This window comes from Aspergillus karnatakaensis, assembly GCF_047715665.1.
Source record: "Aspergillus karnatakaensis strain CBS 102800 unplaced genomic scaffold BJY04scaffold_22, whole genome shotgun sequence".
NCBI lineage: Eukaryota > Fungi > Ascomycota > Eurotiomycetes > Eurotiales > Aspergillaceae > Aspergillus > Aspergillus karnatakaensis.
In genome coordinates, this window is record NW_027395734.1 from 438,419 (window position 1) to 450,523 (window position 12,105).

General features: G+C 54.2%; 5 protein-coding genes across 5 annotated transcripts; 2 read left to right on the forward strand and 3 right to left on the reverse strand.

Moving 5' to 3' along the window:
* Nucleotides 1-354: 354 nt before the first annotated feature.
* On the reverse strand, nt 355-2,751 carry BJY04DRAFT_227663 (flavin-containing monooxygenase; the record flags this gene model as incomplete). The annotated part of the gene is made up of 7 exons (XM_073718681.1): nt 355-791; nt 903-1,007; nt 1,071-1,218; nt 1,290-1,633; nt 1,696-2,030; nt 2,102-2,503; nt 2,577-2,751. The coding sequence occupies 7 exons, from the start codon at nt 2,749-2,751 to the stop codon at nt 624-626; spliced, it is 1,677 nt and encodes a 558-aa protein (XP_073571713.1). The 3' UTR covers nt 355-623.
* Nucleotides 2,752-3,089: 338 nt separating this feature from the next.
* BJY04DRAFT_188279 (sterol desaturase family protein) lies at nt 3,090-4,090 on the forward strand. The gene has a single exon (XM_073711192.1). It carries the CDS (start codon nt 3,171-3,173, stop codon nt 3,948-3,950), a length of 780 nt encoding a protein of 259 aa, XP_073571714.1. The 5' UTR covers nt 3,090-3,170; the 3' UTR covers nt 3,951-4,090.
* Nucleotides 4,091-4,630: 540 nt separating this feature from the next.
* BJY04DRAFT_227667 (uncharacterized protein) lies at nt 4,631-7,474 on the forward strand. The gene is made up of 4 exons (XM_073718682.1): nt 4,631-5,336; nt 5,440-6,100; nt 6,145-6,598; nt 6,668-7,474. The coding sequence occupies exons 1-4, from the start codon at nt 4,969-4,971 to the stop codon at nt 7,465-7,467; spliced, it is 2,283 nt and encodes a 760-aa protein (XP_073571715.1). The 5' UTR covers nt 4,631-4,968; the 3' UTR covers nt 7,468-7,474.
* Nucleotides 7,475-7,771: 297 nt separating this feature from the next.
* On the reverse strand, nt 7,772-9,256 carry BJY04DRAFT_227669 (uncharacterized protein; the record flags this gene model as incomplete). Its single annotated transcript, XM_073718683.1, has 5 exons — nt 7,772-7,990; nt 8,061-8,288; nt 8,365-8,603; nt 8,673-8,777; nt 8,869-9,256. 5 exons carry the CDS (start codon nt 9,254-9,256, stop codon nt 7,877-7,879), a joined length of 1,074 nt encoding a protein of 357 aa, XP_073571716.1. The 3' UTR covers nt 7,772-7,876.
* A 1,200-nt stretch (nt 9,257-10,456) lies between these two features.
* Nucleotides 10,457-12,008, reverse strand: BJY04DRAFT_54766 (amidohydrolase family protein; the record flags this gene model as incomplete). Its single annotated transcript, XM_073720614.1, has 2 exons — nt 10,457-11,756; nt 11,810-12,008. The coding sequence occupies 2 exons, from the start codon at nt 12,003-12,005 to the stop codon at nt 10,819-10,821; spliced, it is 1,134 nt and encodes a 377-aa protein (XP_073571717.1). The 3' UTR covers nt 10,457-10,818.
* Nucleotides 12,009-12,105: the final 97 nt, after the last annotated feature.

Below are 12,105 nucleotides of genomic sequence, written 5' to 3' on the forward strand. Positions count from 1 at the left end.
ATAATACCCACGTATCTACTATAATTCTTCCTTTCCTTACACCGGTCCGTAGACAGCTGAGTATGCAATACTCTGTCTGATGTGTTGTGAAAAGAGTACCTAATCCTCTAGGGAGCAGTATTTGCTTCTGAGACTGGAGGGTGGCCATGCACGGACATTTGTTACTACATCTTCACGGCTTGCTTGCCTCAACTTGGTGTTTTTTTTTTCTGTCCTCTCTAAACCGTACATTTCAAATTGAAGCCGAGAGAAAGGAGCACCAGCAGTCAGGGCATCCAGGGCAGAGTTCAACCTGCCATAAGCGCCACAGTGAATAGATACTGGGACCGTTGATATGTAAATGCCAACGCATTCAAGGGGGGTCGAACAGAACCAGATCAAACCACCTACGTATGTACGGGACTGCAATCACACAAATTCACACACGCTCGCGGACGCTCATAGATGACACTGTCAACTATTTAGCATGGGTGCTCAACACTGCATGCTGCGTCAAATTACTGCATAACATACACGTCGACCACTATACATTGAACAGGGAGAGCAAGAAAACACACGCGCCAGCGGAGGTAACGGGGTAAAAACAAAAGCAAACATTGGCACTTCCGGATGATCACCCCGGTCTATCGACTGAGAATGCTGGCTTGCAGTGCAGACAAGTAGCTTTTAAGGTCCGCGAGGGTGAGTATTCCAGTGGTCGTTGACCGTGTCACGCCCAAAATTCCGATACACAAAAGAGCCACGATTAAGATGGGAGATGATGATGTGCGCGATGATGGCTTGGCGATTTTCTGGGCCCGCAAATCGAGTCAGTACGATAATACCACTGGCGGGATAGGGTTCCAGGTAGAGTAGAATAGAGTAGAGTAGAGTAGAGTATGAGAGGGACGCATTGAACTAACCCTGATATTCCAATCAGACCAGGTTGGAAAGAGACTCCTCCACCAGTAGTGCCCCTGCGTCCACGGGTAGGACATGGAGTTCCACTTCTTGTCATTCAGGTACCACTATCAGACCCAACCGTTAGTAAAAAAAAAGTACTGTCACGTAGCAGTGATAGTCAGACGTACAGAGACACAGCCTGCATTCCAAACACGATTGCTCAACGCGTCCTGCACCCAGTATACGTAGTCGTGCTCAGCCTTGGGCTTCACCTCAACCGAAGCAGCATTGCCGTCGAGAACTGGCTTTAGAACTCGAAGCGCGTAATTAATCGAGCTGGCACATTCATATTCGTTAGTGGAGGGTTGGGGACAGGGATATATCAATTTTCAAGCGGCATAACGTACTTTTCCGCGGCCATCATGGCCGATGTATGTCCTGTCGCCGCATTCGGGCCTAGCAGCATGAAGAAATTGGGGAACCCGCTCATAGCAGAGCAGTTGTAGGCCGCGGGGCCATCGTACTTTTCTGTCCAGTGCTGCGAGACCGTCTCGGTGTTACGCCCGACAACATCCATGTATGGGATGAACTTGTTTGTCTGGAAGCCCGTAGCAAGCACAATCACGTCCGCGGGGACGAACCCTTTATCTGTCTCGAGGCCGCCGGCGGTGACCCGTTGGGCTTTGGCGTCGGTGAGCAGGACTTTATCGCTGTGCAGGCAGCCAAGGTACCCCGGGTCGAAGATCCGTCGCTAAGGTTTTTCAATATTAGCAGGCGGGGCTTGATTGCTCTGTTGTATGTGTAGATGTATACCTTGCATCCGACATCAAAATCCGGAATCAGGAGGTCATGGTACTTCTCCGGGCTCGCCTCGCGCATGTACCTTTCCACTTGCCTGCGTCGCTTTTCGCGCAGCCTCGCCGCCGTTTTGGTCATCGGGAACAAACGAAAGTCGTTCTCGGCAATGAGGAAAATATGGAACCGGTGCAGCTTCATGGCCAGCGGGACATAGCGAAATATCCACTGCAGGATGGGGGGATAGGAGAAGTTTGGAGCCTCGAAGATCCAGTGTTTCGTGCGGACGATCTGCGTGACCGACTTGATCTTTGGATTGTTGACGAGGGCAGGCACGATTTGGGCTCCGGTGCCTACAGACTGTCGTGTCAGATGTGTTCTGATCGTACAAGAGAAGATGCCCAGACTTAAGGGAAGCGCATACAGCCGTTACCGATGACAACGATATTCTTCCCCTCGAGATCCACGCTGTGATCCCACCGCGCCGAGTGGAAGATACTGCCGTCAAAGTCTGCGGCGCCGGGAATCTCAATTGGCCGCGGCTCAACCAGCTGCCCGGTTGCCGCAAAGAGAATCTGGCATTCGTGCGTATATTCGCGACCTGTGGCTCGGTCGCGCAGGTGCAGGAGCCACCGCGCAGCATCTTCCCGCCAGACACTCTGGACCACCTCGGTCCCAAAGGCCATTTTGCGGCGCAGGTTGTAGGTATCCACCACGTCATCAACGTACGCCTTGATCTCGTCGTTCGAAGGCATGAGCTTCGTCCAGTTCGGGTTTGGCGCGAAGGAGAAGCTGTACAGCGCGCTCGGAACGTCGCAGCCGCATCCTAGGCGGGAGCACGGGGGGTAAGCCGGGGTGGGCAGAGCAAGAAAAGGGTAAGTACCTGGGGCAGAACGCACCAGGATAGGTATTGATGTACCATGTTCCTCCGGTACCTGGATGGCGTTCGAAGAACCGGATATCGTCGAGGTTGTACCATCGCTTCAGCGTTGCTCCTAGGGCAACGGCCGACAGCCCGGCCCCGACACAGGCGATCTGGCTGTAGGAGGGAGGATCGGTGTGGTTGAAAGTCATGGTGCAGTGTATAGCGGACGGAGTAACTTCATAATGTGCCGCTTTCCATCCATCTTAGCTTAAGTACGAAATATTGAACGAATTGGCTCTGCTGTCTCTGCATCCATCAGACGATTCCGGAACTCACCCGTGCATAAACTGCAGCGAGGTATGGCATGTGCAGCGCAGCATTGCCTCCAGCCCGAGGTATGGCACGTTGCCAGATGTCACACATCTCAGTCAATGTCGCCGGTGGTCCGGGTGGGTTCCGGCCTCTTCGGATCAATCCGGCAAGCCAGATGAACAGTATTTCAGAGACTCACATGCTCTGCTTGCTTGAGAAGATGCGTATATAGTCCGTAAGGGCAATCAAGCCACAGGGACCATCAAATTCGGTTCTAAACGATAGTCTACGTCGTGCCATACTCGACCAAGCAGCCATGAATCTCGACCTCCACTCCCAAATGCAGAGCGCTTGGACCCGTGTCTTGGGGACTTACCGACCAGGCACAATCGAGCTAGCAGGCTCGATCGTCACACAATTCGTTGGATTCGTCGTCCCCGCCACGCTCTACATGCTAATCGACGTGGCGTTCCCTCGCTTCTCGCAGCGCCACAAGATCCAAATCGCGCGGCGCCAACCCACCAGTGCGCAGATCGCGCACTGCATCAAGATCACCCTCCTCAACCACGTCTGGGTCGTCGCCCTGCACGCCGCACTCGTCTACGCCGTCGGGGTCGACAAGGCGATGCTCAATCTCGACCCGACAATCCCAGGCTGGCGAACGCTGGTCGGTGACTTCATCTTCGGCCTGCTGGCCCGCGAGATCTCATTCTACTACGTCCATCGCATTCTGCATCATCCCAGACTCTACCCGCACATCCACAAGATGCATCACAAGTACACCGCTCCCGTGGCATTCGCCGCCGAGTATGCGCACCCGGTCGAGCATTTGCTCGCCAATGTCCTACCCATCACGTTGCCGTTGTACCTCAAAGGCGCGCATTTCGTCTCAATTATGCTCTTTGGCGTGTTTGAGCTCTGGGAGGCCGCTGCCGACCACAGTGGCTACGACTTTCTGAAACTACCTCCTGCAGAACTGCATGACCTGCACCATGAGAAGTTCCGTGTTAATTATGGCACGATTGGCTTGATGGATTGGATTCATGGGACGGATGTTGTCGGGTGGGATAGTAGAAAGGTGAAGAAGAATGCATGATGCCTGGATGTGAAGTCCGCCAGGATCGAGACGTGAATGGCAGCCTGGTGCTGATGGCAAATAGAGTGGATGGTTTTGGCGCTAGCTGCAGATGTAGACACTGCACTTATTGTGACTTACTATTTATCAATTAGCCTTTCCACGGAGCGGATGTATTGTGCATGTTTACTTATATGTTCTACATTCTTACGGTGTACCCTATAGAATGTATACATAGCAACTGGCGGTCATTATGTGAAGTAGAAATAGATCTGCTCCCGGAACGAATTAGGGACTGCGCTGCCCTCGCTCTGATTTGCGGCGAACAATGATATCCTCACCTACAAGACGGGCCTTGCTGCACGCGAGAGATAGAGTAGATTGTATATGGAGTCCCAGAACCAAGCCTTCCATCTCAGGGTAACACCTTGGCTGTTGATCTTGGAACCCTGGAAGACACACATATTCATATTTTGGGACGGGTGCGGCGACTCTATTTGGCACGAGTTGGCTGCCCTGTTAGGGGACAGATGGACCGGACATATTTAAAACACCATCGCAACGCGCAGCGCCCTGATGAGACAAGATACGACCAGCGAGGTACATTGACTTCCAGCTCGTGCTCCCGGTGTTCCCGGGTGAGCATCATTCGCCATCGCACTGCGTAACCGATCTAGGCATTATTGACTGAGATCAGGCAAATCCGGAAGGCTCGCAAGAATCAATGTTTTAGGAAAGTCGGCATCGCGTCGGAGACCGCGCGTTAGGTCCGGCGTTCGCAAGGGGGGTATGGAGGAGGGGGGTGAGGAAGTCAATTCATCTAGGCCACTCTATAGCAGGGTGGCCGGCCGGGACCAACCCGACTCCCGAGGTACGTGCGCGATCCTCTCCATACCCCAGCTCGACCCCAGAGGATAGGTTAGCGGGGGATTTTTGTTTTTGCTGGGGTGTGCAGGAGATCGTCTAGGCTGCAGCTGGCTCCCGTTGATATCCACCTCTGCGGCGGCGCATTTCCGCCTCGAACTGTGCGCGGCAAAACATGGCTGAGGATCCCCCGCTGAGCTCCTTTCTTGCGCCCCTGGTCATGCCCGTATCGAATGTAGAAAGATTACAGCCGCATCAGTGGGAGGTTATCCGGGCGTTGGCCGACATCGCGATCCCAAGTATTCCCCGGAGCAGCAACGCGAATGCAACTCCTAGTATTCGTCCCCCATTGCCAGCGGATTCATCCCCGGGGAGGGGAGACAACCCGCAAGGCATCGTCGCGCCGTCAGACTATGCCGAATGGTACCTCGGGGAAGCTCTGTCCTCGTTGGATGGCTTCCAGGAGTTCATCGAGCGACTCCTCAGTCAGTATATTCATCCGGAGGGCCGGAGGGGGATTCTGTTGATTTTAAACGCTCTAAGGTATGAAGAACATGGAAATGTGAAACTACGTAAAAGAGGAAAGGAGGAGAGACAATCGTTTTTTTCTGTCTTTCTCGTCCATCCAAATCGCTAACCCGCGCAGCTCTCGCGCAGGATCTTTGCTCCTCACCGGCAGCGCGACTCCGCTGCATCGCCAGCCATACGAAGTGCGCGAAACGATCTTCCAGGGCATGAGGAACTCCCGGCTTCCACCGCTGCGCCTCGTGTCACGCGTCCTGCTGCTCGTCTTCAAAAAAGCGTGGACAACGCTGAGCCCTAGCATTCCTGCTGTTCTGAGACTGAGTACCGCGTCGTCCGTCCATCTCAAGCGCGCCGAAGGGACCGTCTACGACTTCCTCCAATTTCCGCCCGCTGCCGCCAATAATAACGAGAGAGAAAGTGTCGTGTCGATCGAGACCGACGTCGTAATTGTAGGCAGCGGATGCGGCGGTAGCGTCGCAGCGAAGAACCTTGCCGAGGCAGGCTACCGCGTCGTGGTCGTCGAAAAGTCATACTATTTCCCGACCTCGGCGTTCCCCATCCCGCCACTGGAAGGCAACCTCAACCTGTACGAGAGCGGCGGGTTCCTCGCGACGGACGATGGCAACATGGCGGTCCTCGTCGGGTCCAGCTGGGGTGGAGGGGGCACGATCAACTGGTCTGCCTCGCTTGCGCCTCAGGGGTACCTGCGCGAGGAGTGGGCAGCGGGCCCGCATGGACTGAACCTATTCACATCGCATGCATTTCAGGCCTCCATCGACCAGGTCAGCGACAGGATGGGCGTGGACGATGCGCTGATTGAGCACAGCTTTGGGAGTCGCTCGTGCTGAGCGCCGCGCAGAAACTCGGATACAATGCGAAAGCCGTGCCGCAGAACACAGGGAACGGGAAGCATTTCTGCGGCCACTGTCACCTTAGATGCGCTTCTGCTATGAAAAAGGGCCCGAGGGAGACATTCTTGGCCGACGCCGCGCAGAGTGGTGCTACCTTCATCGAGGGGTTTGAAGCGCATAAAATCATTCTGCAGCCATCGCCTGACAGAGGCCACGGGGAGGTGCTGGCCAGCGGCATCGAAGGGACATGGATATCCCGCGCATTTCATTTTGGGCAGGCCCAGGAAAAAGGCCCTAGCGTCCGTCGACGTGTAGAGATCCGCTCCAACACTGTGATCGTAGCGTGCGGATCGCTCCAGAGCCCTCTTTTGCTGCGACGGAGTGGCCTGCGAAATCCGCATATTGGTCGGCATTTATATCTGCACCCAGGTACGCACGGGGTTCCAGATTCCAAAAGCGATCATCACGGATAGCTGAGCTAATATAAATCTGCTCTAGTTCTCGCCTCGGTTGCGGTCTTCGATCGCGACGTTCGTCCCTGGGAAGGGTCTGCGCTCACCACGGTAATCAGCGACTGGGAGAATATGGACGGCAAGGGCCACGGGGTCAAGATTGAGACTCCAGCAATGCTCCCATCCACGGTGCTGCCACTTCTGCCATGGCGCAGCGGGGCAGAGTTTAAGGACCTGGCGTCCAAGATGGGCCGGATGGCCGGGCTTATCTGTCTGTGTCGAGATCGCGACAGCGGGCGCGTGTACCCGGATCCCACGGACGGCAGGTGTAGGATTGAGTACGCGACATCGGCCTTTGACAAGAAACACCTGGTCGAGGGCCTGATTGCCTGCGCTAAAATAGCTTGCGTCTCGGGGGCGACGGAATACCACACCACATCTTCACAGATCCCCCCATTATACTTTTCCCGAAAAGCACCAGCTCAGAATGAGGCCGATGATACCACTAGCCCGCGTCCGCAGGACGACTTGAACAATGAGGCTCTAAGAGAGCGGATCGCGACAGTCCGGAGTCTCGCGCCTCTTAAGAACGAAAAGGCGGTTTTCGCAAGTGCGCATCAGATGGGGAGCTGCTGCATGGGGACTTCGCCGCAGCACAGTGTCGTGGATGCCGACGCTCGGGTTTGGGGCACCAGAGGGCTATATGTGTGCGACGCCTCTATTTTTCCCAGCGCCAGCGGTGTAAACCCAATGATCGCCAACATGGCCCTTGCGGATTGCATCAGTCGCAGGATCACTGTTGTTCTCCGAGAGAGGCTGACAGCAAACCCACGACCGAACCTGTAGAGTCTGGGCAGTGTGTCATAGTATTCTTGAGGAGGCCTCTTCTGATCTGTATATAAGCAAATCCCTGACTCCTGAGAAACGGAATTGGGTAATAATCCAATATGGCAATGATGGCTATTTGATATCCGTGACCTGGTTAGTTTTCATGCCTCGTATATGCTCTACTTTGTACGGAAACTCTGCGGGGCTTAAGAGATCGATATTGCAGTATGTGCTGACAAGTTACACATGACTAGTTATTTCCTTTCAGTTTAGTCCTCTTCTCTTCTTCATTCTGTTTCTTTTCTTCTCTTCTCTTTGTTTTTTTCCTCCTTTCCGCGACGACTGCACCCAAAGGCCCGCAACGCCCAATTTTTAGCTACAAGACCCGACTACTGCGACTATCAAGCAATGCGACACACTACCGAACTCACTGAACAAGTCTCCCAGTCTTCGGATCGATTTCCTGTCGCCCTTTGAAATCCACTTTCAGAGACTTTGTACCACCGCGGACCAAATCCTGGAACCATTCTGGCGCCCCTCGCTACATAGGTCGTCTCAGCAACAGTCAAACACCTGAAGGTAATGCCGGGAGGGCGGGTCATATATCTCACCAAGCCTGCAAAGGATCGGAAGATGCCTGGCAAAAACACCGTTTGGCTGAGCCCACTATCCAATACATCCACGATGGCATCTACGACGGTCTCGGTGTGTAAGAGAGGCATAAGGAACCGAGACTGGTTCGTCTCGCCTTTGAAAAGCGGCGTTTTTGTGAAGCTCAGCACGGCGAGAGAGGTGCGGACCTTGGGCGCATTCGCGACGCGGAGCTCTTGTGAAAGACACTGGTGCATAGCAAAGAAGTACAGAGTTAGCGGAGAGCAGGTTTGGGCATGACAGGTAGCAGACAGACAGAAGTACCTCGTGAAATGCGATCAATCCAGCCTTCGACGCTGCGTAGTCGGCTAACCCTGCCGGTGGGATATACGCGCTCACTGAGGCGACATTGAAGATGTGGCCATGGTCCTGCTGGATCATCGCTGGGAGAAATTCCCTCGTAAGAAGAAACGGCGCCAGTAGATTGGTTTTCAGGGTAATGCTGTTGTCGCCGTAAGTGCCCTCGACGACGGTCCGGCCACGAGAGAGACCGGCATTATTCACTGTGGCAGGCAGAAGGAAATCGTCAGCTAGCGCGCGAAAAATGAGCATAGATCATGGTTCACACTGACGTAGCACGGTTGGGTTACCGAGTTCTGATCGGATCTTCTCGCAGACAGTGGCCATTTCTCGCTCGTTGCTAAGGTCGCATTTGTAGTAAAGAATGCGTTTGTTCTCTTCAAGATAACATTAGCAACAGCCCTCTCCCTCTCCCTCTGTATTTGGACGATCAAGAGAAAGATCATTTCGAATGAGTATGTTATCTACCTGGCTCGTAGGTCAAGGGAATAATATCAATAACCACAACGCGTGCGCCCTTGGCAGCAAGCCGCTGAGCGACACCTGCACCAATGCCGCCGCTTCCTCCAGTGACGACCACCAGCTCCTTGTTCCAATTCCACGACCTATCGAGAACCCAGTTGTTCCGTACCTTCATACTCAGCCAATCGCTGACCCACAAGAGGACACTGGCGGCCGCGGTGAGCCGGATAACCTTCTCGTATGGAGCGATGGAGCTGATGCTCCCTCTGCGCACCAGGTGCAGGAATATCAAGGTAGAAAGTGGGTGAAGGATTGATTTCCGTAGAGCCTTGACTATCGGGTCGATGTAAAGGCCCTCGCGAGGGAGGAAGCCACGGTTCGCAGCGGTTGTCATGGTTTGGGAGCGAGGGGGGGGAGCCGGGCAAGAGCAGTTGCAAGGTGGCTGTGCCTTCTAGACAATAGCTTTGGTGGCAGCCTTAATAAGAAAGGGTCTCTTAAAGCTTCTTTCTCAAAGTTCTCATACGTCAGGCAGTGACATTTCGGAATCAAGCTCGGAAGCAACCCGGCGGGTGCTGTGAGCGACGGGAAGGAGTCCAACCGCACGGCAAAGCTGGCTGGAAGCTTTCCGGAGGCTTTGTTCTTGTTATATTTGCGGACTTGAATGTATAAACGTCAGGAGCTATTTCCTCATCCCCTTGTGTAATTGTTCGTATGATTTTCTGCAGCATCTTTAAAACCACGAAAACCACATCTTCCTTCTTGGTATTTACGAATGAAACTCGCCCCGCAGGATCGTGACGAATTACCTCACTGGATGACACGGAGATGGATTCTTCTTCTCCAAGGCTCGTCAGTTAAAAATGTCACTCGACCAGCGACCCTGAACCTTGAGCTCATTAAACCAGCTTTCCATTTCCTCATTCTTGACATCTGACCCAGCTTCCCTCTGATATTCAAGCATGACCCGTTTACAACTCTCATTCGTCGCAGCACCCAGTCGAGACGACCCAAAAACAGAGACCTTGCACCGTCTGAGCACAAGTTGAACAAATTGCGCTCTTTCCGCATAACTCCTATACTGGACGTACCTTGCCGCACCAGTGGCCTCGGGCTCCTGCGAGAAGGCGTAAGAAACCTCAACGGCGCCCAGACCCTGCCACTCTTCAAGTTAGGCAGCGTACAGCGGGTCCGAGTGGGCCTCCGCCGCCAGGGGAACCCTGAGCAAACATAGTGGAACACGGGAGAGGAAAGATGAGAATAAGAAGCAAAGAGAACAATGGGAAATAAAAGATGTCTATGCAAGAGAGGAAGTTAATGTAATCAAAGAGAGTGGACAAGAGCAACACAAGGAGAGCATCGCAAAAACCCTAAAATGACAAAAAATTAGATAAATGGCAGAAAATGGCGTGAGAAAAAGGACCAGAGATAAAGAATGATGGTGGTGAAAATGGATAGGAAGCTATTGTTGTCGAATTGGTGGGAATCACATATCTTCCTGGAAGATGAGTTTCCCCGGAAATTTACACCAGGAACTTGGCCCTTCCCGCGCGCTTATCAAGTTGCTCCCCGCCTTACCAGACGACGGCCCAACGGCCTACAGTGCGTTGAACTGATTATATGTGGTGGCTAGAACTGTCACCGGCCTGTGTGAAGTAGTTCCGTCCGCGGGTTGTGCTGACGTATCCGGGAAGGAGTCAGGCGATGTTGGGACTACGGGCATAGGTGATGCTATGCCGAACATACACGCCGCTATGTTTGGATCATAGGCATCCTACGACCAACATAGGGAGTCTATGGTGGCCCAGCGAATCCCGCGGGACCCCGCGGGCATGACAAGGCATGACGGGACTACAGCGGGAGGTGTATAAGGACGCTTACTACCTACCTGTATTTACTTTCTAGAAAGGTGGTGCTCTCATTGCCGAGATATATATAAATGTAAATGGTCCGGCTAAACTATACAGCTTCGCCGCCCCACCGACTCGCCAGCCGCGGAAACAACTTAAGCGCATTCTTGAAATTGATCATATCTCTCAGCTCCTGACTCATCTCATAGCCTTCCAACTCCTCCAAAAACGCCGGGTACGCCGTGATAGGCGCGTAGGGGAAGTCACTTCCATACAAGATGTGGTCATGCGGCACCAGTTTCAAGAGCATATCTAGCACCTGCGGCGAGGAGCTGAGCGCGAGGTCAAAGTGAAAGCTGCGGAAGGACTCCATTGTCTTGTCGTGTGTTGTGCCCATGCGGTGCGAGACCGCAAAGTCTGGGGCTTTCTTCATTGGCGTCGCCACGCGCGAGATCAGGTAGGGGAGCGCCCCGCCCGCGTGCGAGAGGATCACCTTGCAGTCCGGGTACTTGACCCGAGTCCCGTTGACGATCATGTCCATTGCCGTGCGGGTTGTCTCGTGAGGGTAATCGATCGCGGGCTGCGGGAGCTTTGGGTTGATCGGGTGGGTGTCGACTGGGTGTGTCGGGTGGATGAAGACCACGCAGCGGCGGCGGTTCAGCTCTGCCCAGATGGGCTCGACGTCTGCGTGGCCGAGATAGGTGTTGGACGACCCGTATCGGGTGAAGAGGGTGACGCCGTCAGCGTGGAGCGTGTCCAGCCCGTATGCAATCTCGGCGAGGGTGTCCTCGGTGTCAAGGATATTGGGCAGCGAGACAAAGAAAGCGAACCGCTCCGGGTCCTTATTACGGAGGTCAGCGGAGTATTCATTGAGTTGTCTGGCTAGCTGGGCGCGGCGCTGGCGGTCTGGAAGGATACAAGCGCCGGGGGCTGTCACGGAGAGCACGGCAGTCTGCACACCGACGCGCTTCATCAACAGCTTGGAGGCCAGAGGGTTCCAGGTAGGCGTGGGCCAGCCGCTGGGATCGCCACCTTGCTCCTCGACGGCTGTACGGTGGTTAGAGCGATGTCAAGTCGCTTTCATAGGGAAGCTAGCTTACCCTTGGCATAGAAGGGAGGCACGCAATGATGGTGGGTGTCGATTTTGTTCACTGGCGGCCTGTGACTCCAGCCAATGGCCTTTTCGCGCAGCCAGTCAAGGGTGTGCTCGTTCATTGTGGTCAGTAAACTGAGCTTATATAGGTAGGTGACCAGGAGGAGGGCAAGAGGAAGCGATATAAGCGGCAGCATCGGCATTGGGACAACCGCGGTGACGACACTCGGCGTGTGCTGCGGCTGCGCTTATGAATGGCTGTCCGGAACCATTCCGGTGGCGGGAGCCCTAGACCAGCACGCT